This window comes from Diaporthe amygdali (genome assembly GCF_026229845.1).
Source record: "Diaporthe amygdali strain CAA958 chromosome Unknown NODE_9_length_1275696_cov_64_842800, whole genome shotgun sequence".
NCBI lineage: Eukaryota > Fungi > Ascomycota > Sordariomycetes > Diaporthales > Diaporthaceae > Diaporthe > Diaporthe amygdali.
In genome coordinates this window covers 1,249,863-1,275,696 of record NW_026517029.1, presented here as the reverse complement: position 1 = coordinate 1,275,696, position 25,834 = coordinate 1,249,863, and the positions used below count along the sequence as shown (strand labels likewise).

General features: G+C 41.7%; 8 protein-coding genes across 8 annotated transcripts; 6 read left to right on the top strand and 2 right to left on the bottom strand.

The window, feature by feature from the left end:
• Positions 1-8,194: 8,194 nt before the first annotated feature.
• Positions 8,195-9,186, bottom strand: J7T55_013219 (uncharacterized protein; the record flags this gene model as incomplete). Its single annotated transcript, XM_053141887.1, has 2 exons — positions 8,195-8,443; positions 9,136-9,186. The coding sequence occupies 2 exons, from the start codon at positions 9,184-9,186 to the stop codon at positions 8,195-8,197; spliced, it is 300 nt and encodes a 99-aa protein (XP_052995564.1).
• A 639-nt stretch (positions 9,187-9,825) lies between these two features.
• On the top strand, positions 9,826-10,894 carry J7T55_013218 (uncharacterized protein; the record flags this gene model as incomplete). Its single annotated transcript, XM_053141886.1, has 3 exons — positions 9,826-9,922; positions 10,074-10,124; positions 10,182-10,894. 3 exons carry the CDS (start codon positions 9,826-9,828, stop codon positions 10,892-10,894), a joined length of 861 nt encoding a protein of 286 aa, XP_052995563.1.
• Positions 10,895-11,383: 489 nt separating this feature from the next.
• J7T55_013217 (snf7 family protein) lies at positions 11,384-12,838 on the top strand (the record flags this gene model as incomplete). Its single annotated transcript, XM_053141884.1, has 2 exons — positions 11,384-11,433; positions 11,494-12,838. The coding sequence occupies 2 exons, from the start codon at positions 11,384-11,386 to the stop codon at positions 12,836-12,838; spliced, it is 1,395 nt and encodes a 464-aa protein (XP_052995562.1).
• Positions 12,839-14,188: 1,350 nt separating this feature from the next.
• Positions 14,189-15,622, bottom strand: J7T55_013216 (uncharacterized protein; the record flags this gene model as incomplete). The annotated part of the gene is made up of 3 exons (XM_053141883.1): positions 14,189-15,027; positions 15,091-15,188; positions 15,465-15,622. The coding sequence occupies 3 exons, from the start codon at positions 15,620-15,622 to the stop codon at positions 14,189-14,191; spliced, it is 1,095 nt and encodes a 364-aa protein (XP_052995561.1).
• A 400-nt stretch (positions 15,623-16,022) lies between these two features.
• Positions 16,023-20,092, top strand: J7T55_013215 (uncharacterized protein; the record flags this gene model as incomplete). The annotated part of the gene is made up of 12 exons (XM_053141882.1): positions 16,023-16,076; positions 16,136-16,191; positions 16,241-16,458; positions 16,516-16,553; positions 16,666-17,359; positions 17,423-17,539; positions 17,812-17,942; positions 18,078-18,352; positions 18,418-19,613; positions 19,668-19,835; positions 19,899-19,913; positions 19,986-20,092. The coding sequence occupies 12 exons, from the start codon at positions 16,023-16,025 to the stop codon at positions 20,090-20,092; spliced, it is 3,069 nt and encodes a 1,022-aa protein (XP_052995560.1).
• A 918-nt stretch (positions 20,093-21,010) lies between these two features.
• Positions 21,011-22,561, top strand: J7T55_013214 (uncharacterized protein; the record flags this gene model as incomplete). The annotated part of the gene is made up of 2 exons (XM_053141881.1): positions 21,011-22,198; positions 22,487-22,561. The coding sequence occupies 2 exons, from the start codon at positions 21,011-21,013 to the stop codon at positions 22,559-22,561; spliced, it is 1,263 nt and encodes a 420-aa protein (XP_052995559.1).
• A 452-nt stretch (positions 22,562-23,013) lies between these two features.
• J7T55_013213 (uncharacterized protein) lies at positions 23,014-23,385 on the top strand (the record flags this gene model as incomplete). The annotated part of the gene is made up of 2 exons (XM_053141880.1): positions 23,014-23,094; positions 23,173-23,385. The coding sequence occupies 2 exons, from the start codon at positions 23,014-23,016 to the stop codon at positions 23,383-23,385; spliced, it is 294 nt and encodes a 97-aa protein (XP_052995558.1).
• An 889-nt stretch (positions 23,386-24,274) lies between these two features.
• Positions 24,275-25,783, top strand: J7T55_013212 (minotransferase; the record flags this gene model as incomplete). The annotated part of the gene is made up of 2 exons (XM_053141879.1): positions 24,275-24,422; positions 24,504-25,783. 2 exons carry the CDS (start codon positions 24,275-24,277, stop codon positions 25,781-25,783), a joined length of 1,428 nt encoding a protein of 475 aa, XP_052995557.1.
• Between the last annotated feature and the right edge of the window lie 51 nt (positions 25,784-25,834).

Here is a 25,834-nt window from a genome sequence, read left to right as displayed (position 1 = left end):
CTGGCCTGTGGGGTTTATCTGCGCCTTCAGGGGACCAACAGTGCTCCCCTGGTTCTATTCCTGTCACGTTCGTGACAAATATAAGTTTTAAGAGAACTTATTTTTTGATTTTATTAAATATATTCTATTCTTTTTTTTCTTATTTAAAAGGTTAATTCTTTTTAGTAAAGTTAGTTAATAGTATAAATAACTTTTTATAATTTTTAATATATTATTAATAAAAGTTAATATAACTTTAGAAGCTTTTAATTTTCTTAATATTAATTAGGGTTAGCTAATTCTTAATTACTATAATTTTAAAAGCCTATATTTTAATTTTTCCTAGTTAGATTATATATTTAAAAAAGTTAACTTTTTATATATAAAAGTAATTTTTTTCTGGTTTTATTAAAAGTTTAGTATTTTAAAAAATTTAGAGAATTTAATATATATATTACTTATATTACTTAAGCGTTTTTAAAAAAATTAAAATATTATTTAAATAAACTATTATAAAGTAGTTAAAGTATTCCTATAAAATATTATTAATTATTACTTAAAAAAAGGCAAGTATATTAATAAAACTAAAAGATATAACTAAGTATTTAAAGTAATTATACTTTATTTTAAAAGCGGTTTTCTATTCTTTTTTATATTTTATTTTAATAAAGTTATAAATACTTTTAAAATTTAATACTATAAACTATTATACTTTTTAAAATTTATTATATAATTCCTTAATAAATAAAAAAGAGTATTAATTTTTAATTATAATTTTATTAAGCTATTAATAGTTTATATAAAAATATAGCTTTTTATTTTTTTTAAATATAAAAAGGATAGAGTAGCCTATAAGTAATATAAATAGTTAAATATATTTCTTTTTTAAGTTATTATTAAAGTATTCTTATAGTATTTTAAGCTATTTTTTATTAAGGTTATAAATTTTATAAAATTTAAAATAATTTCCTTTTTTTAAAAGTATTTTATAGTTTTATTAATTATACTTAGGTAGTTTAATATTAAGTATTGCTTAAAATAGCTTTAAGTATTTTTAATATTTTTTTAAGATTTGTTTTAAGTTATTTATCTTTTTCTATTATTATATAAAATAGATAAACTTTTTAAATAGCAGCTATATTATTTTATAGTGTGCTAAATATTATTATTTTTATATTTATTATAAAGTTTCTTTTAAGGATATAACTATAATTCTTAGGATTTTTAATAGGTAATGTACTTATTTAAGTGTTATTTAGATTTCCTATATTTACTGCTATACTGCCTAGGCTAGCTGCTTTATTTTTCCTTTAGTTTATAGCGGATTAAGGTACTATTATTATTTATTTAATTTATTTAAGGGGTTAGCTGTTTTTACTTTAGTAATTAAATTTTTTTTTTATTTTTAAAAAGGTTTATTATATGAATTTGTATAAGTGCTAGTGTTATAGCTATTTTTAGGGATTGAATTTGTTTCTTTATTTTTAACTTTCCTATTTATTAGTTAGTTCTAATAGATTTAGCTAATAGTTTAGTTAATTTAAGGGTTGCTTTTTCTAAGCTATAAAATCCTTAGTATAATTTTATATTTTACTATATTTATAATATTAAACTGGATAATTTTTTTATAGTTATTAAAGATAATTAGTAAATAATTAGTTTTTATATTAATAATTTTATTTTTATAAAGTACCTTTTATTTATTAATAGTACTAAGTATATAGGGTTTTATTTTCTATTATTATAGTATTTTGTATTGGTTTATTACTACTAGTGATATAAAGTTTCCTTATGCTTTGCTGTTTAAAAGTGCTATAAAGGGTTGTTATTTAATTTATAGTATGATTTTTATATACTTATATTTTCTAGTATTTATTGTATAAAAAGACCTTTTTATATTAGTTAAGGCTAGTTAAGGTTTATTTAGATTTAGCTTTAATTGTTTTTTATTATTTAGTTTTCTATTAAGATTTTTTTAATCTATTAAATGGCTTTTTATATAAGCCTTTTTACTGTTTTTAGCGTTTATATTATAGTAGTAAGGTTTTTTAATATTATATTTTCTTTATTAAGTAGTAAGATTATATTAGATTAGTAGTATTAATATTAGTTTTAGAGTTTTAATTTAAGGTATATTTAATAATTAGTTTATAAATAGTGCTTTTATAGTTTAGGGTTTTATAAGTAGTATAAAGGGTAGTTTGTTTAAAGTTTAAGGATTATATATTTTTAGTTTAGAGAGTATTATTAAATGCTTTAGTATTATAATTCCTTTTACTTATAAAGCTTTACTATTTTTATTATATTTAGCTATTTAGAAAAGAAATCCTTTTTAATTTTGCTTATATAGTATATTCTATATTTATTAAAAATATATAAAGCTTATAAGATTTTTTTATAGTTTAGGTATTAATAGTATATTTAAAAATTGTTATTAGGAAAACGCACTAGTAGTAGTATAAGGAGTTTTTTATAGATTGCTAATATTATTGCGCTTTTATTTTATTTTAGGATTATAATTTAGGTAATACTGATATTAGGTACTATAGAGGGTACTTTATTTACTTGCTTATAAGGGTTTTAGTTTTTTAAATTTAGAAATACTATTTAGTTAGTGCTAATTATAATTATAAGTAGCTTTTATTTTACTATTATAAGAGTTTTTTAGCCTTTAAGCGCTTTTAGGAATTATTTTAATGCTTTTTTGCTTAAAAGGTATATATTGCAATTGTTATTATAATATGCTGTTTAGCTTATAGATGTATAGTTTTTTGCAAGTTTTTTAATAGTTAGGTTAGCTTATTATTGCTTTAGTATTAGTTTTTAGTTATTCTTTTTTTTACTTTAGTAATCTTATATAAAGTGTTTTTTTTTACTATAGTTATAATATTTAATATTCTTTTTAGGTTTTTTTTAAGCGGTATTGAGTTTTATTAAGCTTAAATGCTGCTTATTAGCTATTGTTTATAGCTAGTATTATTTTTTAGAGCTTAGCTTGTTTTATTAGTGGAAGGGATATGTTAGGTTTTACTCTTTTTTTTTAAGTTTGCGCTTATAGATTTAATTGTTAATTTAGATAGCTAATTCTATATATTAAATAAAATTATTTAGTTAGTTTAATTTAAATAATTTATTTTTTACTTTATTTTTTAACTTATTATAAAATATAAAGATTTTTATAGTGTTAGTATAGTTGATTTTAGTATAAATTTAGCGGAACTCTGCAGTATAAGTTATAGCGGGTTTTTTTTAGTATAGTTTTATAAGTTTCCTTTTTACTTGCTGTTCTTTATCTAGGTTTTAAAAGAGTAACTTAAAAGCAAGCTTATAGTTTTTAAAGTTGCTAAAAATATTTTAGGTTTTTTATTTATATTGTTTAAACTTATTTTTTTTAAGGAAGTTTATAAGGTAAGGTTTAAATTATGCTAAAGCCTATTTTTTTAAAAAGGAGGCTATATATATAACTTATTTTTTATTGAACTAATTATTAAGGCTATAAAAACGCTAGTAAGCTTTAACCTGGGTAAGGTAGGCTTATAACTATTTTAAGGAACTATTATAAAGGGTTGGGTTAGTAAGCTTAATAAATTCTTTAAGTTTAATTAGGGTATTAATAATATTAGTAGTACTTTAAAGTATTTTAATTTTAGCTTTAAGTTTTTTTATTTTATTGTTTTAGCTGGTTTATTTTTAAATATAGGTATAAAGTTTTTTAATTTTTTTAACTATTTTAAAGTATTAAGCTTATAAAAGTTTAAAGTTATTATTATTTAGCTTTTATTAAAGGTTTTTCTAAATATAGCTAAAAAATATATTAAAATAAGGGTAGTAATTATATAAGTTATTACTTAGGGTTTATATAAAACGTTTAAATAAGAATAGTTAAAATATAATAATTATAGCTAGTTTTTAGCTAATAAACTTAATAAGCAGGTTTATATTTAGAAAATATTTAAAGTAGTAATATTTTAAGTAATATATAATAATAGTAAATTAAAAGCTTTATAGCTATTTTAGATAAATATTTAAATTAACTATTAAAGAGCTGTTTTAAGTTAATACTATTTACTAATAATAAGTATAATTTATATAATTTATTTCTTTAATTAGAGTAATAGGAGTATTGCTTTTAGCGGCTTATTTAGAGTATTACTTACCTAGAGCAGTAGAAGTATTAAATTATTTAAATTATTTAGAGTAAAGCGTTGCTTTAGTTATTTTAGTTATCCTTTTGCTCTATTATATAACTTGCTTCTGTTATATAGTAAATCCTTTTAAGCTTGCCTTACTAGTTTGTAGGGTTTATTTGCGTTTTTAGGGGATTAATAGTGCTCCCCTAGTTCTATTCTTATTACGTTTGTAATATTTTAGATTATATAAAGCGCTAGTTTTATAATTAATTTTATTAATTAGCTAGTAATAGCATATTTTTAAATTATAAAAACAGCTTTATCCCGCAGCATTTAATTAATGCATTTATAAGTTCCTCTTATATAATAGCTATAAACAATAGTAACCTTAAACTAAATATAGTAGCGGTTTAAATACCTATTAATTAAACCTTAATAAAATTCTTTATTAAACTAGTATACTTTAATAGTAATTTTAAATTAAGTTTTAATCCTTTAGTATAAAAAATAAAAAACTGCTAGAATTTAATCCTTTATATAAAAACCTTTTTCTTAAATTAACTAAATAATATTATTTATAAAAAATATAAAATAGCAAAGTTTATTATAAAACTTAATTAAATAAAGTTTTTATATATTAGTATATATTAGCATACTAAGCTTAGTTTTTTATTAATAAATAGGTTTCTTTAAAACCTTATTTAACACCTTAGCAACTATATAAATAGGATATATTTCCCTTAAGGCAATAACTTTTTAGATTTATACTTTAGTAATAGAAAAGCTCTTACTAACATTAAGCAGAATAATTATATTAGGAAAAAAAAAATGCCTTATAGCGTAATAATACTATTAAACAAAACTATTATATTCAACTAAACTAATAAAACAATTTATAGAAAAAATAAGATTTATTAGCTTATAAAGCTTTAGCTAAAAAAGGTTATTATACTATATAGTAAACCTAATTTACTAGCTATTATAATTAATAATAATTTTATTTATATTCTAATATTTAATAAGCTTTTTTTTTATACTTAGCTAAAAAAAGAAAATAATATTATATTTAATATTAAGTAAAAGCGCTATATTTATAATAATAAATAACTTTTAATTACTAAATTTATTTATTAATATAAGTAATATATTACTACTATTAATAATTAAAAGTTATATATTTTAGCTAATAAAGCTAATAAAAACTTATAAAAAAGTAAGATTTATAAACTACTTTTAATTATTAAAAATATAAATATTAGCCCTAAAATCCAAAAAAATAATATCCTTATTTTATAACATCCTTTCCTTACTAATTACTACTACTAGCCCTAACAGTTTATCTTATTTTTTTAACTTAATAATAACCTTAATAATATAGCTATTTTATTAATAAAAGTTAGTAAAAATAAATAAGAAAAAAGAAAAAATAGAAATAAGTATACTTAAGTTTTATATATTATTATAATAGTTTAAAAATAAAAGCTATACGCCTAATATATTAACAGCAGGATTAATTTTAGCTTAAATAAATATATTAAAAACATTTATAAAATAAATATAAAAACAGTAAATTAGCTTTTTTAATTTAATCTTTTATTTACTATATAAGCTATAAATAATAATATAGTTATTATTAATATAAGCAATATTACCTTTACTTAAAAGATTAATAATATTACTAATTTTAACAGAAAATAGTAAATAAAATAAATATTAAAAAGTAATAATATTAAGGCTACTAATATTTTTAATAGCTTACTAAAAAAAAGTAGTAAAAAAATAAGCTATATTAATATTATCCTTGTAGATAATAATTCCATTAAACTTATAAATAAAGTAATAAGTAAAACTATAATAAGTACTAAAAACCTAATTAAGCTTTTAATAATGAAAGTTTAAATAAAGGTAAATAAAAATAAAGTTTTTAACTGCTTTAATAATTTTATAACTAATATACAGCTAATTATAGTTATTATTAATAATAGTAAAAATAACTATATAAATTTTATTATTAATATTTTAATTAATAATTATAAATTTCTATATTTTAATAATTTTGCAAATATTAGCTAAGAAAACCTTAGTAAATTTAGGATTAAGAGTAATATTATTAATACTAAAAAATAAAAAAGCTAAAAGATCCTAAATAATATATTTAATATATAGCTAGCTTTACTTAAGCTTATTATTAATAGATATAATATATTTATTAACATTATTATAAAAAGTTTTAATTTTTATTAATTATATTAAAAATAGGTTAGAATTTTAAATATTAATAATAATATTAGTAATAAAAATATTAGTATTAATTAACTAAAGGAATATAATTCCTTTATTAATTATAATTTAAATACACTAAGTAATAATATAAAGGAATAAATTTTAAGGCAGGATTTAATTATTAATATTATAGCTATTAGTTAAAATAATAATAAAAGGTAAAGCTTAAGTAATATAAAGATTAATTATACAAAAGAAAATATATAGAATTTTTTTAAATTTTATATTAAAATTAAAAATAAAGAAATTAAAATATACTCCTTTAATAAAGAAAATAAATAAAGATATTATTAGTAATAAGTTTTTTAAATTATATAATACTTAGGTAAAAGTAGTAAATAATAAATATAGCGTAATAAAACTATTTAATTTAATACTTTTAAAAGATAAAAAGGAAGTTTATTTTTTTATAATAACTATTATAAAAAAGAATTCCTTTTTTTTTAAAAACAAAAATTTTTAAATATTTTAAAGTTTTTTAGAAATTCTATTAAAGTAAGTTACTTAATAGGTTAGCTTATTATATTTACTTTTTTTATATATTAAGCATTATAAATAAAAGCAATTAAGCTTATTTAATTTATTTTTATTATTTCCTATATTAAAGCAATTTAATTTTTATTTTTTAATTACTATTTACTTATATATTTTAGCTTTTACTTATATATATGCTTTTTCTTTATTTACTAATACTTTTTTTAGTAAAAAATAATTAAATAAGAATTCTAAGTTATATTTTTTATTACTATTTTTAATATAAATTTAATTATACTATTTTTTAAAATTATAATAGGTTATAAGTAAATTAAGTAAAATATTAATTACTATTTATTTATTTAAATAAGCTATATAACTAATTAAAACTAGCTTAGCTTTTAAAATATAATACTTATTAAAAAATATTATTATAAATAAGTATTTATTTAAGTATAATTTTTTTATATTATATAAAATTTGCTCTTAAGTAAATTTATTTAATATATTATAAGTAAAGGTAATATAATTATAAGCGTTAATTAGTAAATTTATATTTTTAATTTTTAATAAAATAATAGAAAAAACTTATTTTTTTAAAAATTGCTTTATTTAATAAACTTTTTATTTAAAGTTTTTTTATTTCTTATATTTAGCTTATTACTTTAATAAGCTTTGTACTAAGTTAATAATTTTAAAGTATAAATTTAAAGTGCTAGCTATTATATTTATTTTATTAATATAAACTATATAATTAGCTAAAATAAGTTTTTTAAAAATAACGTTTTCTTTAAAAAAGAAAATATTAAATATATTTATATCTTAGGCTTTTTATTTAAATTTAAAATATTAAATTATATAGTTACTTTTACTTTAAAATTATTAATTAAGTAAAAAAGCAGTAATACTATTATTTATAATAATATTTGCTATAGTAAGTTTTAAAATTTACTTATTAATAAAAAATATTTAGTATAGTAAATAAAATAATTAAAAATTAAAAATTAGCTTAATTATAAAATACTTAGTAAAAAAAAAAGGAGCTTATAACTAAATAAAAAAAAACCTTAATTAGTTTACTTAGCTATTAAAATTCCTAATTCCTTTTAAAGAAAAAAAAGGTTTTAATTATAAAGCTACAACTATTATTGCTTTACAGGCAATAAACACCTTCCTATAAAGCAGAGAATAAGTGAATGTTTTAGAGTATATCTTTAACTCTGCATCCTTTCTCGACTGAACTGCGTACTGACTGCGCAGTAGTCAAGTCGTATCCGATCGAAGGAATCGATATCAGACAGAACTTGTGCCCAGGAATCCGGGGCACCTCACTTCTCCCCCACCGCTCTTTCGACGTCAAGCTGCAGCTTCTGCCGTGCATACGACCAGGCCTTGAGACGGGACGAAGAATGAAATAATTCATCTGCTATGCACGAGTCGGCAGCTTTCTGAACATAGCATTCACAAGCACATATGTCGGAGGCCATGAACGTGTCGTACAATTTGCGTTCCTGGGGAAACAGCGGGGTTCCTCCCTGGTCCTTAAGGTTTGCCAGCCGTCCCACCGGCGCTGGCGGCTGTTGGACGATGTGTCAGGGTGTCCGATCAACCGTTCTAGATCATCTGAACCACCTAGGCACAGATTAGCTTTGTGCTTGTGTGTGGGCAGGCAGTGTGAGCTGGCAAGAGTGTCCTCCCAGCATCATCCCAACGCAGGCTCAAGCATCTCAAGCTCCTTCAGAACGCGCAGTCGTCCAGAGATAACTTTGGGTCGCCACGAGTTTGGCGTTCCCGCTGATCAATGTAGCTCCTTCAAACGGGCGCTATTCCACGTGGAAGTGAAAATCAAAACATGATTGTCTGGACTTTCTCACAACGCCTTACACACTCGTGCTGCAAGACCCCAGTCTCGTGATAATCACGGCAAAAGACTCTTCGCGGTGATTGGGTATGGCCCCGAGTTATCGACATGGATGGTCTGGTGTCAGGACTAGACCTGCGGCATCACCAAGTTGGTCAAGGCTGTGTCGTGGTACACTCGAAAATCCGGTCTGGGCATACTAAATCATCAAGACAATATTCTAGACCAGTTCATCTTAACAAGTCTAGGCCCTGGTGCAACATTTCAAGCCACAGCAACTCCACAGCAGCTTCATGAAGTGCCGCTGAGATTGTTTTATAGCCATGTAAAATAACTGCTTTGTGCAGTACAGTTGTCCCATCGGGTTGGGCTGCTTCATGTCGGAACCCGGTGCAACAGCGGGCCCACCTGGAACCCGGCCGACTTCTTGGGCCGGCCCGTCCGGTGGGTCCTGTGCATCGTGAAAGCTCGGCTCCGGACCCTGAACTCATGGTCGTGCCCGACTGGCACCGGGGGATTGCAACTTTAATATCAGCAAGCCTCAAATACTTCAGCGAGAGGCACTGCATCTGTATTAATCATCAAGGCCGCACTGTTTGTCCTAATCCAAGCATCGTCTTCAGCATTGCGCAATCACATATCCGGCTAGGCCTTGCAAGACCATATTCCTCCACGGGACTCAAACTAGCCTAGTAACAGGACGCCAGTGTCAATTTTGGCGTGGCCGGTCGCCTAAGCACATGTTATCACGGATAGTTGGTGTCTTTTGTGGAGATCTTGGCCAAAAGTCAAGCTAGCAACTACGCCAGTATGCAGTCCCTCAGTCAGCAACATGGTGCATCACCAATATTGCCTTCACTTTATCCAATGAGAGAGGGTTTAATGTTGCGATTTGGAATTCCGATGGCATCACATTCGTTGATGTAGGCATGGTCGACGGGTCTCGACGGCTCTTTTGCGTCTCGGGGCATGAACCGCAGAATACTTAACTTCCACTACCTGTCTACGAGAGGCTGTCTCATGAACGGTGAAGAAGCATTGCATAATTTCTTGAACCAGTGAGCTTGGGTCTCTCGCAGAATCAAAAGCTGCGTAAATATGCCTCTTCCTACTGATAAACACATTTTGGAGACCAGTCAGGGGCTGGTCGAGACACTTCACGATATTTTTGGACCTCATCCAGGCTTCCGACCAGGTGAGAACAATTATCAGATTGATTCCACTTCAGAAGCAGCTCCATGGCAACGATAAATATTAATTAACTGTCTTGTCTGTAGCCCATGCAAAGGGGATTTTGCTCCAAGGAACGTTCACACCGAGCCTGGAGGCAGGCAAACTGTCTATAGCACCGCACTTCAACCAACCATCCACCCCTGTAATCGCCCGGTTCTCGAATTGTGAGTGTTCCCGCCCTAAAACGTGGACGTTTTCGAAACTCAACTAGCATCGAACAGCCACTGGGCTGCCAAACGTTCCGGACAACAACTCCAACGCCGAACCCCGTGGCTTCGCGCTGCGATTCCAGCTTGCTACTCAGCCCCGACGCGTCCACACAGATATCATCGCGCACAGTGTGGATGCCTTTCCAGGCTCCAATGGCGACGAGGCGCTTGCTTTCTTCAAGGCACTGAAAGATGGCACGGTCGAATCGTTCCTCAACACTCACCCTAAGGCACTAGCCTTCGTACAGGCGCCCAAACCGGCCCCCGCAAGCTTTGCCAACGAGCAGTTCTTCGGCGTCAATGCCTTCAAGCTAATCGATTCGGGTGGGAACGAAACGTACGTGCGATACAGGATCGTTCCGGCCGCTGGACTGAGAACTTTGGGTGATGAGGAGGTCAAGGAGAGGAGTGAGAACTACTTGTTCGACGAGATACCGAAGTTGGTCGAAACTGGGCCCGTGGTGTTCACTTTGAAAGCGCAGGTCGCTGAAAACGGAGACATCACTGATGATGCCTGTGAGCACTGGCCAGATGAGAGACAGGTGGTAGATCTAGGTACGATTTCTCTCAAGGGTCTGGAAGAGAATGATGCTGCGGAACAGAAGCACATTATCTTTGATCCTGTCCCAAGGGATGTTCCTGGGCTTGAAGCATCTGCCGACCCCTTGTTGGCAGTCCGAGCCGGGGTCTATCTTATTAGCGGCCGAGAGCGACGTGCTGCATGATCTGGGCAAGCAAATAAAATCTGCATAAGGAAAATTTTCACATAATCGATGCCTTCTGAACCCGTATGAAGAGCCTATCTATGTAGGCTGTATATATAGACCATGTGGAATCGTGAGTTTGCTATGGTGGATTCGATGTTGTCTTGGTTGGAGGTACTGTGGGGTTGTTTGGGGTTTGGCGGTCGACCTGCATGGGCAGATAAGCGATAAGGCTTGTTCCCCCAGTCTGGGAGCCCAAGTACCCCAGACTGGACCTTGCAGCTTGCTCACGAACCTCGTCTAACGTATCGTCGTTTCCGTTGCCGCAGCTCTCGTTCCCATTTTCGAGCGTTGCTACGTAGCCCTTGATTTTACTTAGACTCACTAATCGCTGTGAACCGGGCAGCACCCTGGCGGTCTCGTCACCGGCACGACGTCATCTCGCCCTTCCGTCTCCCGTTGCCAAAGAAACCAACCTACAAAACCGCTAAGGCGAGCCCACGCCTCAGAATGTCTGATGCCCTCGAGTGGCTCATTGAGCATGAGCAGGGGTTTCGAAAGTCAGTCGTAGCCTCACATCGGCCAGGAGACACCATGCCAAGCTGACCCACGCCAAACAGAGCACGCATACCAGCCCTCTACTCCGACTTTCGTGGCCTTCGCTCTACCAACCCGGATGGATACCAAGCCAACATCTCCGCCTGGAGGCGTGGCCTCGCCGGCCTCGTTCGCGCTGGCCTGGCACCCAGCGGGTCCGGCTCGTCGCCCAACCCCAACCACGTTGTCTTGAAAGCCGACGAGTCGTTGCTACGAGCCCTAGAAAGCAAGCAGTACGGTCGACCACTAGCCCTCGGCGCTGTCATTCGCGAGGCGACACAAGAGAGAGATCTCATACCGATACAGGATTTCTTGAAGGCGAACGAGAGCATATACCACAAACCCTGGAGCTCAATACCTTGGAGTATCGCCTCATGGGGCTTCAGACATTTGGGCCTGACTAGCGCGTTCACTTTTGGTGGAGATGAGAGGCTACCGGGTGGGCAGTTCGTGGTCGTCGCGAACGTGGAGGCTGCCTCTAAGGCCGTACTTGAGCAGACGTCGGGGCTGACCTCGCGGTTTGAAAGGACATTTTCGAAAGTGCAATTCCAGATGGAATTCAAGGATTCAATATTGAAGGGCCAGCAGTTGTCTGAGACGGATATGGAGGTCCTGCTACGGTTTATGTCAAGGGATCAGGGTGTGCTACTCTACGATGGGAAGACGGTCAAGATCAGGAACCCTGACGACCAAGAGTCGGCGATCACCACAGAGGACGAGACGATAGCATCGCTCAGGGAGCTTGCGGAGTACCTGAACCATCAGACGACAGTATTGAACAACAAGATCGAGGAGCTCACGGTGGCGGCAAGAGATGCGGTGGCTAAGAAGAATCGCGTCTCGGCCATGGCAGCTTTGAAGTCGAAGAAGCTGGCAGAATCATCTCTGCAGCAGCGGTTCGCCACGCTCAGCCAGATCGAGGAGGTTTCGGCCAAGATCGAGCAGGCATCGGATAACGTGCAATTGGTGAAGGTCATGGGCGCGAGCACGGAAGTCCTGAAAACCTTGAATGCACAAGTCGGAGGTGCTGAAAGAGTGGAAGAGGTGGTGGACCGCATGCGCGAGCAAATGGGCCAGGCTGATGAGCTGAACAACATACTTGCAGAACAAGGACCGGTGGTCGACGAGGAGGAGATTGACGACGAGCTCGAGGCTATGTTGCAGGAGCAGACGAACAAGGAAGACGAGCTTGAGCGGTCAAGGAAGGAGGCCGCGGAGCAGAAAGAAGCGGAGAACATTGCGAGGAGGCTTGCAAGCCTGGATGCTCCGCAAGCAATCACGAACGAGGGCCAGGAGGCTGACAGACTCTCAGGGGAGATGAGTAAAATGTCGCTAAAGGACGAGCCCCAGAAACAGGAGGCGAGCTAATGCGGACCACAGAGCATCATGATTGTATTGAGTGGAAGCAATCTTGACCAAGATATCACTTCATGATGTGTACAGAATCATGTTCTCAGAGTGAGTAATCTACACTGTTCGGCGAATGATCTCTTTATGCGTTCATGCGTTATCATGGTATATGTCCAGAGAGCGCTCACGCCTCTCGTATCACTGGTGGGGAGTGCGAAGGGCTATTGCGACCTGGCTGACACAAAACCAAATTCCGCAGAATGCGAGAATGACCTCGATGGTCGTCTCCCTTGTCGTTCCAGTCAATGTGACTGTATCTTTGAACGTGGCAGCTCATGATCGGAATGGCTGGAAGCACCCAAGCCACATTCCACCGAAGACACCTGGTGACTAAAGAAGCCTTTGGTGCTTGACTGAACGGCTTCAACTTATTTGCGCCACCTCACTTCAGCATATCCGAATTCAAGCCTGAGGCTCGCAACGAGGCGGCGCAACAACAACAGTCCATGAAGCCCTTTCTGAAGGTTGTTGCTTTCACACCTATCTACCTTGTCAGTTGGACTTCAGTTCGCTCGGTCCGTGTCTTAGCAAAGGCTGCCCTAAGCGACGAAAGATACCCCGCCTGTAGATATCCAGGTCACTGTCGCAGCTAACAGCTTCCAAGACCGTGAAGCCCGACCACAAGACTGTCTAGTGGCTCGCTGGGCTCAAAGGAGCGTCCCCAAGATCTGTTTCAGGCAGGCGAGCACGTGTGGATCTAGTGCATTGCTGGAAGACTGCCGCCGAAGATAGATTGCTTCTTTGTTCCTAGCTCATCTGGGTCGTGCCCTGGATGAGCAACCACGTCAACAAACCCCCTATCCACCGTCAACAGCCATTTCGAGCTTCTAAAGTGGATGAAATCGTCTGCGTTCAGATACAGCCCGAACATGGGACACTGCCGGCAACCAGGTCGACCTAAACATGTTTCGACATTTGAGTTGCACAGAGAAGCTATTTAGCAGCATTATCCTCGAGGTTCTCAAACCGGGCGACTCTCACGGGTCGTTTGACGAAGGATTTACAGATGACTGGCGCAGAATGTGACCATATTTACGTGCCTCTAATGACTGCATAGCAATGTGAGCCTGCCGTGGGTCGAATATGTATATTGGTTCGGAGGGGCCAAAGTGAAACGAAGTCGACAGTGGTGTCAAGAAAAACGGTAGAGAGGGGACGCCCATGAAATACCGAATGGTCAGCGTGCATTGGGAGCAAATGAATGCGTTGAGTTCCATGGAGTGCGTTGTTTGCATGAAGGTGCTTGGGTATCATTTAGTTAGTTTCTACCCAACAAGCAGCACTCGGCGCCCTGTAGTAGACATTACATTATTGAGCTATTGTCCTAGCAGTTCCAGAGCTAGATACGGCATCTATCTCAGAGGGCAACGGTTGATCCTCTGACAGAAGTCTTGTGACTCTGTCCTCGGGTATTTTTCGAGGCGACTGGTCTGCTGCTATCTGGCTTGACGTAATGCTTTGGTCCATGACTGTGTCGGAACTTCGTATTGTATGTTCCTCGGCATGACTCTGACTGTTGCCCATGGCATCAGGCTGCTGTTCCGAGTTGATGTCGCTGACGGTCAGAGACTGGCCCCGAGATTCATGTGATGACTCCCGGGTAGTCTCTTCCGCCTTTCGCCGAGTCTTGCGAGCATTGGCGATCAAATCTTTGAAAGAGTCGCTGTGTTTTGCGGACCATCCCACACCATCGAACTCCTTGTCTTTTATCTGGGCACCCAGGTTCGCCGAATGAGAATTGGAAGGAGCGCTGCCGCCCTGTGTCCGTTCCCAGGTGTCAAGGTCTCTCAAAAGCTCGGACTTGGCCTTTGGTCGCGCCGAGTCACAATTGGCATTCCATATCATAACCCATTCCTTGTGTCTCTTCTCAAGTAGTTGTCTAGAACCCCAACTCGAGATCCCTATCTCTAAAAGCCTCTTCCTCAAAGCAGCGTCCTTCATCAGTGAGTAGTTCAGTGACGACAGCCTCTCTTGGGGTTTGGTCGAGGTATTGACTGCATGGCGGATATTGCCAAAACCAATGTTCTTTGGCTTTGACTCGCTCGGCTGTGGTCGTGGCTCTCCAGGACAGTCGGTATCGAGGTGCCTATCAACTTTTTCAGGCTTCATTCTCCATGAACAAATTGGACAAGCAACGAGACCATCATCTGTATGTTGCGTTAGTCTCGAGCACACTCGGTTGTCCGTGCAGTGTTAAGGTAAGCGCCTACCCGGTGTGTACTCCTCTGCCTCAATCTCCTCCACGTCTGGTACTCCCATCTCTTTCATCATGGCCGATGTAGTCTCCGTGGCCCTCGCGCTGCTCGACCTGGTAGACATCCTCGTTCTTTTTGCACCCTCGTTCGTTCCGTCACCCGCTTTCCTCTTTGGAGTCCGGGTTGGCGCATCAGTCGCAAGCGCTTGCGGTTCCCGTGCAAGCCTGAGCATCGCCTCTCTTCCTCTGCTGAAACTCTCAACTGCTTCTCTTATTGCCCAATTTCCCCTTAATCTTGACTCCTGGTCCGTAGCGCGACACAGTGGGCACTTCCCGTCACTGGCGAGGGCTCTTCGTATACAAAGGGAGCAGAAGGTGTGGCAGCAAGACGTGACCATAGGGGAATTGTAAAAGTCTTTGCAGACATGACATCGTAGGGACTGTTCGACAGGCATCAGGCTTGCCAAAGGCGTTCCCAGCCAGTCTGTCGGGTCAGAAACGTCGAAGCCATCGTCCTTCGTGGCGTTGCCCGCGATCCGGGCGTCCATTCTTGATCGCGCCTCTCGTATGGTCCGCAGGATTATTCGTCGCACTGATTGGTGTAATTCTAAGTGTGGTCCCAACAGGCGAAAGGACTTGAGTACGCAGCATCAAAAGACTTGGGAGTTGACTTTTGCAAAGTCGCTAGGAAGGTCGGCTTTCGAGGAAGGGCCGTCACTGGGTCCGCTTTTGGGGAGGCGCGACCTGAAAGCGCGTAAAGAGACAGCCCCCACCCCTGCAGGTACAGAAACGCGTCCAACTTCCTGTGAAAGTGCTCAGCTGCTACTCCCCGTCTACACTTCCTCCCGGTCTTGAAAGTCTTCGGGTCGAACTCGATTCTATGGCTTTTCGTGCCTCAACTTTTTGATCAGAGCAGAAACCTTGCGCCAAGTCGCAATCGCTTTCACCATGGACGATTACAAGACTTACCTCGCTGAACAGGTCCTATCAGAGGGCAAAATTGTGAGATGTTCTCATCCACGGCTGCACCGATTCCAATCCGCAAACTGATATTTCCTTAGGTCACATACCGGATTTTGAGTCGGGCATTAAAAGTCAACGTCAATGTTGCCAAACAGTGAGCATGTCTTTGTGCACCAAAGAGTCTCATGCTCATCAACTTTTAGGATGCTTTACGAGTTCCACTCCTGGCAAAATGGCAAACGCTCAGGATCAGTCCACGCAACCTACATGTTGTATGGTACTAGGAAGGTCACCCACACCAATGGCCACTCCCAGCAAGACGGCGACGTGGAAATGGCCAGCTCCCCCCCAGAACTTGAGCCTGCGGTGGATGACGGCCCCGTGACAACGCTATCTCTTGTGGCCGAGGAAAGTCTCGAGGGTAAAACATACTGCCGTGGCCCCTTTACCCCGGATCCTTGATTGACTCGCCTCACAGATGTGCTATCTCAGTATGAAAGCATCAGCTCCATTCACGTATATAGTCTAGGAACGCACCCTGTAAAGGTAAGACTCATCTATCCGCGTGCGACTTGTATGATGTTAAGCCTCCCTGCAGGACCTCCATTTACTTGCCGATGTGTCAAAGCCAATCAACGACGCGGCAGCCGAGGACGGTTCAGCCAACATACAACATTCCCTTGGACCTGTTCGCAATCCATACGTATGGCGAAGAGAGCGCCAGGGCCAGGGCCCCAGGCCTGCTGCGGCAGTTCCCAAGACAGCTGACGCGAAACCGCCTGCCCCGAGGCACACACCGGCTACGCAAGTCAAGGAGGAAGCCAAGCCAGAACAGAAACCAGCTTCCAAGGAGTCCACTCCAGTGCTGTCAGGGTCGAAGCAACCACCGCCTGCTCTCAAGCGCGGAGCTTCTGGAGGTATCATGCAGTCCTTCGCCAAAGCTGCTTCCAAACCGAAGAATGCTAGTACTCCCCGGTCAACAGCAGCAAGTGCCGCAGAGGATTCACCTATGCAGGAACTTTCTGATGATGGAGAGGACGATACTGTGGTCGAGCCCAAGAGTGAAGATGACACGGCACGGAAGACAAGGAAAGACCGCCAGGAGGAGTTGAAGCGCATGATGGAGGAGGACAGTGAAGACGAAGAGCCAGACAATGAAGACACGCCAATGGAAGAGCCTGAGGATGTCCCAGAACCAGAGCCGGAGATAGACGAGAAACCAGAGCCAGCCGAGGTCATTTCAAGCGCCAGCAATGGACGACGCCGGGGAAGGAGGCGTGTGATGAAAAAGAAGACAGTCATGGATGATCAAGGTTACTTGGGTGAGTCGCAACCAACAATTACCCACTACTGGGATCTCGTGCACATTCTAACACTTGAGATAGTCACTGTTCAGGAATCTGGTTGGGAATCTTTCTCAGAGGATGAACCAGCGCCACCAGCTGCGAAGAAAGCAGAGGCCAGCTCACAACCCTCCAAGCCCAAGAAACCAGCTGCGAAGGGTCAGGGCAATATCATGTCATTTTTCAGCAAGAAATGATTGTGAAAAGAATGATGTATCCCTCAGTTAGGACTCGTTGAAGGACAGGGGAGTTTAGGCCCGGGCAGTAGCAAGAGTGCTGTAGGCACATACTGGAGACGCACGACAAGTGGTTAGTCTGTCTGGAGATAGAAATAGCAGGCGAGATCGAGTGGGTCACAGATGACCTCGCAAGCGTCTTGCGCGTTTGAACCCATCTTAGAGCCGCCCCCTTGTATGACCCCTGAAAATTAGGCGCAGGATCCCTGGAAGTGCGACGATCTTTGTGGGGTAACAAGCTTCCTATGCATGGGAACATCAACATCCGAGCATTGGCATCTCCTCGACCACCTCCCACCGTCCTCAACCTCTTGCTCCTGGTTCCTGTTCGTTGCAACGTGTGCTCTTCACTCGCTGGGGCCGTCCGTTCAGCGCAGCATTCGTCGGTCCCTAATTCGCACGCGCCAATGAATGCTGTAGGGCACCTCAAAAGCCGCTTTCTCTGCTGATAAGAGCGACAGTCGCTGTATCCTGCTCGCACCGGAGCGAGCACTCCGTTCGCAGAACCTCCCCATACCCCTCGCGCTGTCCTCTCGTTTGGTTCTGCCCGCCGGCATCGACGAACGCCCAAGACGATGGGATTGCTGCGATCTTCTCTGGCCGCGGCCCTCCTACCGCTGGGTGCGCTCGCACATGGACCGCTTGGCTATGCGCAAGAGAAACCGTTGGTGGGCGATGCCAATTTTGACTATGCCGAGGCATGTCCAGACTATGCGAAATACTCGACAAGTCCTCAGTATGTCCGCGCCCACTTGCGCATCGAGCAGACGAACGGCTAACGCGACGTAGCCCCCCTAACAGCGAAGGGCCCCTACAGCTGCCGTTCCAGCGGCCACATCCGAAGTGTCGCACGTTCCACTCTGATTCAATCGAGAATGTTATTAAAGATGTTACCTCGCGGATGAAGAACCCTGACCTGGCCCGCCTCTTCGAGAATGCCTTTCCATCGACCACAGATACGACAGTCAAATTCCACACCGACGGGACTAGGAAGTTCAAGAAGAAAGAGTTTGGGAGGAGCGCTCTGGACGACGGCGCGTGGACGGGGCCACAGTCATTCATTATCACTGGGGACATCATAGCTGAATGGCTCCGGGATAGCTGTAATCAGCTGTCTCCGTACATGCCGCTTGCGAAGAAGGACAAGGCCGTGTTCAACCTGATCCTAGGAGCGATCAACACGCAGTCTGAGTACGTTATCGAGTCACCGTACTGTAATGCGTTTCAGCCCCCACCTATCTCTGGCCTCAAGAACTCGTACAATGGGCAAGACGACTTTGTTCATCCGACTTACGAGCCCTCTTTCGTCTTCGAGTGCAAGTACGAGCTGGACAGCCTCGGCCATTTCTTGACTTTGGCAAACGACTTCTACGAGACCACTGGCTCTCTCGATTTCGTGAACTTGCGCTGGTTGCTGGCTCTGGAGGGTGTGCTCGAAGTGTTGAGTCAACAGAGCCAGTCTACATTCGATCCTGCCACAGGACAGTATCGCAGGAATACATACACCTTCAAGCGTCAGACCTTCGTTGGGACCGAGACCCTGAATCTAGACGGCGTGGGAAATCCTCTGAACAATGGTACTGGTCTTATCCGCAGCGCTTTTAGGCCCAGTGACGACGCTACCATCCTTGGCTTCTTCATCCCAGCGAATGCCATGATGGCGGTTGAATTGAAGAGGACGGCCAAAGTCCTCAAGGCTGCTGGTGAAACCCAAACTGCGGAGAAGTTCGCATATTGGAGTCAGCAGATTACCGACGGTATCTGGGAACACGGTGTGGTCCAGCACGCCAAGTTCGGTCGCGTATTTGCGTACGAAGTCGACGGCTATGGCTCTCACATCTTGATGGATGACGCCAACTATCCTAGTTTACTGGCTCTGCCTTTGATGGGATTCGTCCCGCCGGACGACGAAGTTTACCAGAACACCCGCAAAATGCTACTGAGTCGAGCGTCGAATCCATACTACCTCGAGGGGCAAGAGTTTCGAGGTATCGGAGGTGGGTTCTCATACCTGCGTACAAATTCGAGTGCATGTTTGCTGACGCTCGCAGGGCCTCACATTGGCCTCCGCAATGCCTGGCCAATGAGCTTGTTGATTCAAGCACAAACGACTGACAATGATGCTGAGATCATGGGTTGCCTTGATTTTGTGCTGAAAAGTGCCAAGCTTGGACTCATCCACGAAAGCATCGACGTGAACTCGGGATACGCATATACCAGTGAGTTTTCCGCAAGACTCATACATGCAAGATTGAAGTGAGCTAACATATTGTTCGTTTAAGGGAGCTGGTTCGCTTGTAAGACCTAATTACCTCTTAATGCCCAAGCATTCACTCTGCTGCTACTTAGAGCTGACGAAATTATTTTAGGGGCAAACGGTGTATTCGCTGAAACGATATTGGACCTAGCCAACCGCAAACCACACTTGATATTCAAGGACGCTATGCCATACGATATATGGGAGGATAAACCATAGGGAGGTGGATCCCGGAACCTGTAGATACACGCTAGTGACATCGCATAGGCCCAAGCAGACCTCAGGATACCCTATTAAGCATTTTTATTGTCTGAATCTCTCAAAATAGTCGATGGATCAACCACTCATCTTGGCAGATCTATCACCGGGTTTCTTTCCCAAGCACTGCAGAAACCCCCCAACACAAGCATTACATTGCTGCCTCAAATTCTTGAGAGCCTTGAGAACTCGAGGCTTCCAAGTATTATGGTCATCTACAAGCAAAGTACGGGGAACAGCTGGTTCTATCTGTGTGGCACACGTTAGGCCATCCCACCACTAATTTGCAAGGTGTTGATAGCTTGGCAGCGCATAGGAGGAGCTTAGTACGTGACGACGATACCCCACACTTGAATTAAGCCAGCTGATGTCAAACGCGAGGACGAGGACGAGAACGAGAACGATATCGAGCCTAAATTGCTGGGTACAATCCTTCTTCCAGCTCAGCCTCACGACTTAGTGCTTACGGGGGTTGCGTAACTGCAGCTGCTTGAAATTGAGTCGACCTCAACCCCATCGCGAAGGAGGCATTTCCGGCTTAAAACCGTTGACATTTAAGCACTCAAAAGCATCCACGCGGCAGTGCTCAGCCGAATTTGGTGTGTATCTGCCTGGAGTGATACACACAATGGTGGGCTTGGGATACGAGCGGGAGTCCTTCTCGTTATCGCTTACACCGATGGAAGTGGAAGGATTCCCGTTGTTTACATTGAACCAGTTCAGGAGTATATAAGAGCACTACTTTGCCTCTTGGCAAGAAAAAGACGGCCATTGTCTCAAGGCTCATTGGTGCAGACCAGTCTCATCCAAGTTGAAAGCCCCTTGAATTTCCATCATCAGTCACTATCTAATCACGAGCGACCGTCTCGAGCATAGGAGATGCTTGGCAGTGCACGCAATCGGCGCAATGAGAGCGGTGGGCCCTTGGGTATACTTGTCCAGGGCGCTGCTGCCGGTGTCGGTCTCGCCTCAGAAAGCATACAACACCACAAAGAAAAGAAGAGAGCTCAGAAGCAGCAGGAAGAATTGCCTAGTACGACTGCGCATGCCAACTCACAGGACGAGGGAGAGCGTGGCGAGACTTTTACCAGGGGGGATGATGAGACCGATTGGCAGCTCGATGAAGCACAGGAGGATCTTGCTGGAGAAGCAAACCGAATATCGAGCACCCCGAGCACTCCAGGCGAGGTCTCAGCATTGGCAGATGACTTCATACGCACTCACCAACTTATAGAGCTACCAGTCCCTCCTACTGGGCGCCTCGACTTGCCTGTGGTAATCACCCAACGCCGGCCGAAGGCGCGAACGCGTGGGTTTATCCAAGCCTACGCACCGCTCTTTGACAACGTTGGGATCGATCAGCCAGCGTTCCTTGACTTCCTAGACAAGCTGAACAAGGCCGTCCAACCTAACCCATGGCTCCAGGCGATCAACCTGGCTTCACTGGCAGCACAGCACGTGCCCGAGCCTGTTACAATCGCGGTCTCGATCGCGACGAAGATGGCGGCAGATGCTGCGTCCGAGATACACAGTCGCACCAAGACAAACAGTTTCCTTGACAAGATTAACGAAGAGTACTTCAAGCCGAAAGGAGTGGTCGCGTTACTAATGACGTGGAAGCCACAAGATCCTTCAATTGTCACGACTGTTGATTTTGATCTGGGTTCAACCATCGCGAATACTTCGACAGGAAGTGGAGGGATGTTTGGGAAGATCCAGGGCCGTATGAAGTCCTCTTCCGCGACCAGTAGCTTCGAGTTCCCGGAGACGGCGCCACTGGTCTTCCCGAGGCTTGACGCTCTGGCTTCCTCGACACCCGAGAACCCAGAGGCAGAGGCCAAGAAGCAGAACGCCATCAAGCGCAGCGGCACCTTTCTTACCGATTATTTCGACCGGCGGGCCGTCGCGAAGTGGTCCGGCGACAACCCGGAGAGTAACATGGCGAACCTAGCTCCCAAGCCTGATTTCCGCTCCCGATACGCAGACCCCAGTCACCCTGCGTCCAGTGGCGATCTCCTGGCTTTCGTCACGGGAGGGAAGGCCTCTACCGGCAAGATTCGGAATTGGGTTCAAGATAATGCTGGTGGAGGACTCGGTCGTGGAGGACTCGGTCGTGGAGGGCTCGGTCGAGGGCCTGCTCTAGGTGTGGGAGGTAGAGGTACTGCCCGCGACTTCAGACAAGTTGGCCGATCTATTGATGGCGTACCTCGTGCTCCCCTAGGTGGACGCGAATCGCCAGCTGATGGTCTTGGCCCATTATCTTTGATCGGCGGAGTTAAGAAGCTGTTGCAGAAGGTGAATTGCCCCGCAACTATTCAAAACTTGCCTTTTGACGTCTCGCTGACATATTCGCAGGATGTGCTGTATCTCATGATTGTCAATCGACCTAGCGAGGAGGAGATTATGGAAGCAACATCTGCCCTTGGTTAAAAAGATGTAGAGTATGAATTGCTAAGAAAGAAGGGCACAAGGGATTGTCTGCGTGTCTGTAATCTCCAGCCAGAGTACAGGCTGCAATGAGCGCCAGGATCAAATTTAACCATAAGGTACGACGACAGGGTCTTCGCCTAAGGGGACCAAACACAGCATTCAGACTTCTGTAGGGGGCCACAGAGACGCGTGCATTGGGGCTTAGCGGTAAATATCATGAGTGTTACTATGCATACCCAGATGGCGCTCCACTCATTGCAAATGATGGTCAAGCTGGAAGTATCCACAACTCCACAGGATGGCGCGGCCACGACCTGACATGTTCTGACCCATAAAATGTGTCAAACAATTCAAGATATAAACAGAATGATCCTCATGGCTTTGAGCTTAGATATGGTCTGGTGAAACAGACTTTCACAACCATTATATTTTCTGCCACCCAGTTGCGCAAGATGCCTGAAGTCGACCCACCTCAACAACAACAACCTATGGAGGTCCCCGCCCTCGAGGGTGTGGTGATTACCCGTCAGCCCGTAAGTCATCCTATCCAGTAAGACAAGACTCGCTTGGCAGGATTTGCAGCGAACATCTGGCTGACTGATTCACATAAGACGTCTGAGCCTCAGATGGAGATGGGTCTTCGCGGTGGCTTTGAAGAGGAATGCGGCTGCTGTGGGTGTGAGGAGTCTTGCAGCTGCTGCGGATCAGACGAGCACGAGGGCCCTCATGGCGGTGGCCCTCCTGGCGGTGGCCCTGAATTCGGAGGTCCTGGCGGCGGTGGTGGTGGTGGCTTCGGGGGTCCTGGAGGTCCTCACGGACCATAGACAGATCTCTGCTTCTTGGATCAACGTGCTAAGCAATGCGATCTCTTTTACACCGGAAGATAGCTTTGTTAAAGATTTAAAAGAAGCTCACACCCGGAACAATACTTTTAAGCCATCTGTTGCAGCTCAGCCCTCTGCCTCGTGGGCTTTTCTCAAACCGAAGTCGACCGCAACGGAAGCAAAAGAGATCTGGTAGTCATCTGGCGCAAAGCGTGTACCTCGGCCATCAGAACGAAAGAAAGAGCGTGCAGTCCTGTCTTGAAGAATAGCTTGCCAAGCAAAGTGACCTGGGATCGGGTTGAACGAACAGAACGGAGTGGGCCCTCCGGGTGCGGGCCGGTCAAGTTGCCTGACGGACCGGCGCGAGATTGAGATTTCGGCCTATAGGGCTGAAGAAGCTGGCTGAGGCTCGCCGGAAGACGCGCTGGTTGAAGCCTCGATGGCGCCCGGAATAGGCTGCCCATAGTGACGGTCAATGTTAGAACCCGTTTCTCCTTGTCCTGCCTTCTCACTGCGTATGAAAATAATTGAAGTCTCAGCAGTGTAGCAATTTTGATTGATTGTAAATCTTGTATTGCTCGTAATAAATGGACAAGAGCCCTTGGTAAACTTTCGATCGGCCGTCAAAGCCAACGCCGAAAGCCGGACAATGGCCCCTCTCCACTTCACCTGCACTATCGCTTCGCCCGACCACTACCATCGTCGAGCTTACACGCTCGATGCAAAGGCCCTCCGCTATCGTTGATCAGGTGTACTGACTGCGTAGCTTTGACTGCTGCCTTTTCCAATGCTTGCCTCCTGCAAATCTGCCAGATATCTGAGATACATTGGCCGACCGCTCGTTTTCCCGAGTCCTTCTTACCACCAACGTCCCTTCTCTTCTCTCACAATGACGCCCGCAGAAGCACCCCCAAATGAGCCCCCAAAACGATCCATCAACCTTCTTCGTGGGTGGCCATCGCCTAATGTATTACCAGCAGAGGCACTCAAGGCGGCCGCAAATGTCGTTCTGTCCAATCCCGACATCTTTGTTCCAGGTTAGTGAAATCTCTTAAGGAGAGAGGGCTATCTCACTCGTCTTCTAATTTATTTGACCACACAAGCTCACTTTTAATCAGGTCTTCAATACGGCCCTGATCCAGGCTATCAGCCTCTGCGTGAAGAGCTGTCCAAGTTCCTAAGCAAAGAATATGGCACAGAGGCAGACGCCGAGAGGATCTGCATCTCAGGCGGCGCGAGCCAGGCACTGGCTTGCATACTACAGTCTTTCACCGAGCCAGTATATACCAAGGCCGTATGGGCGATTGCGCCTTGCTATTACCTGGCATGTGCTATCTTCGAGGACTCCGGATTCAAGGGACGGCTGAAAGCAGTTCCTGAGGACGATGAGGGTATCGATCTAGATTGGCTCGAGAGGGGCCTGAAGAAAATCGAGGACAAGATCGACCCGGATGAGGCGCCTGTGTACAAGAACCCGAATCTCAGGAAGGTCTACAGGCATGTCATCTACGCGGTCCCTTCTGCCGCGAACCCATCAGGGAAGACTATGACGCTCAGGAGGAGGGAGGCGCTCGTTCGTCTGGCACGCAAGTACGACTGCCTCATCATCTGCGACGATGTTTATGACTTTTTGCAATGGCCTGTCGTCGGATCCTCTTCGAATCCTCCCTCAGGTGCACCGCCGGCCAAGGTCAAGATACTTCCGAGACTCTCGGACATCGACTTTGCGCTGGGGCCCAGCACACATGATCAATCTCAGCCAGACGGCAAGTGGTTCGGCCATGCTATCAGCAACGGCTCCTTCAGCAAGATTGTCGGGCCAGGCATAAGAACCAGCTGGGTTGAGGGCACGCGGGACTTCGCCTTTGGTCTTGCGCAGACCGGCTCGACCAAGTCTGGCGGCGCACCCAGCCAGCTGTGCGCGACGATCGTCTGCGAGATGATGAAGAGTGGCCAGCTGGCGCGGCACATCGACGAGGCCTGCAGGCCAAGTCTGCAGAGGAGGCACGCGCTGATGATGCAGGCTGTGCATGAACACTTGGACCAGTTCGACATCGAGGTGCTGGACTCAAATCCCACGGATGGTGGACAGAGGGCCTACGGAGGCTATTTCGTGTGGATTACATTTCGAAAGGGGCCTACGGCCCAGTCTATCGCGAAACGAGCGTTGGAGGACGAGAATCTGATCGTGCCACCAGGCCAGATGTTTCAGGTCACCGGCGATGAGAAGGCAGTGCAGTTCCCCAACAGCATCCGACTGTGTTTTGCGTGGGAAGAAGAACAAGACCTCGTCGAGGGAGTCGCACGCCTCGGCCGCACTGTACAGTCCCTTTGGGACCAAGGGGAGCAAGAGCTACCAGGCGACTCTGGCGGTAGCAAGCTAGACGCTTTCTACTGATCCCATCACAACGCCCCATATACATATGCGCGCGCAAAACATTCTTTTGAG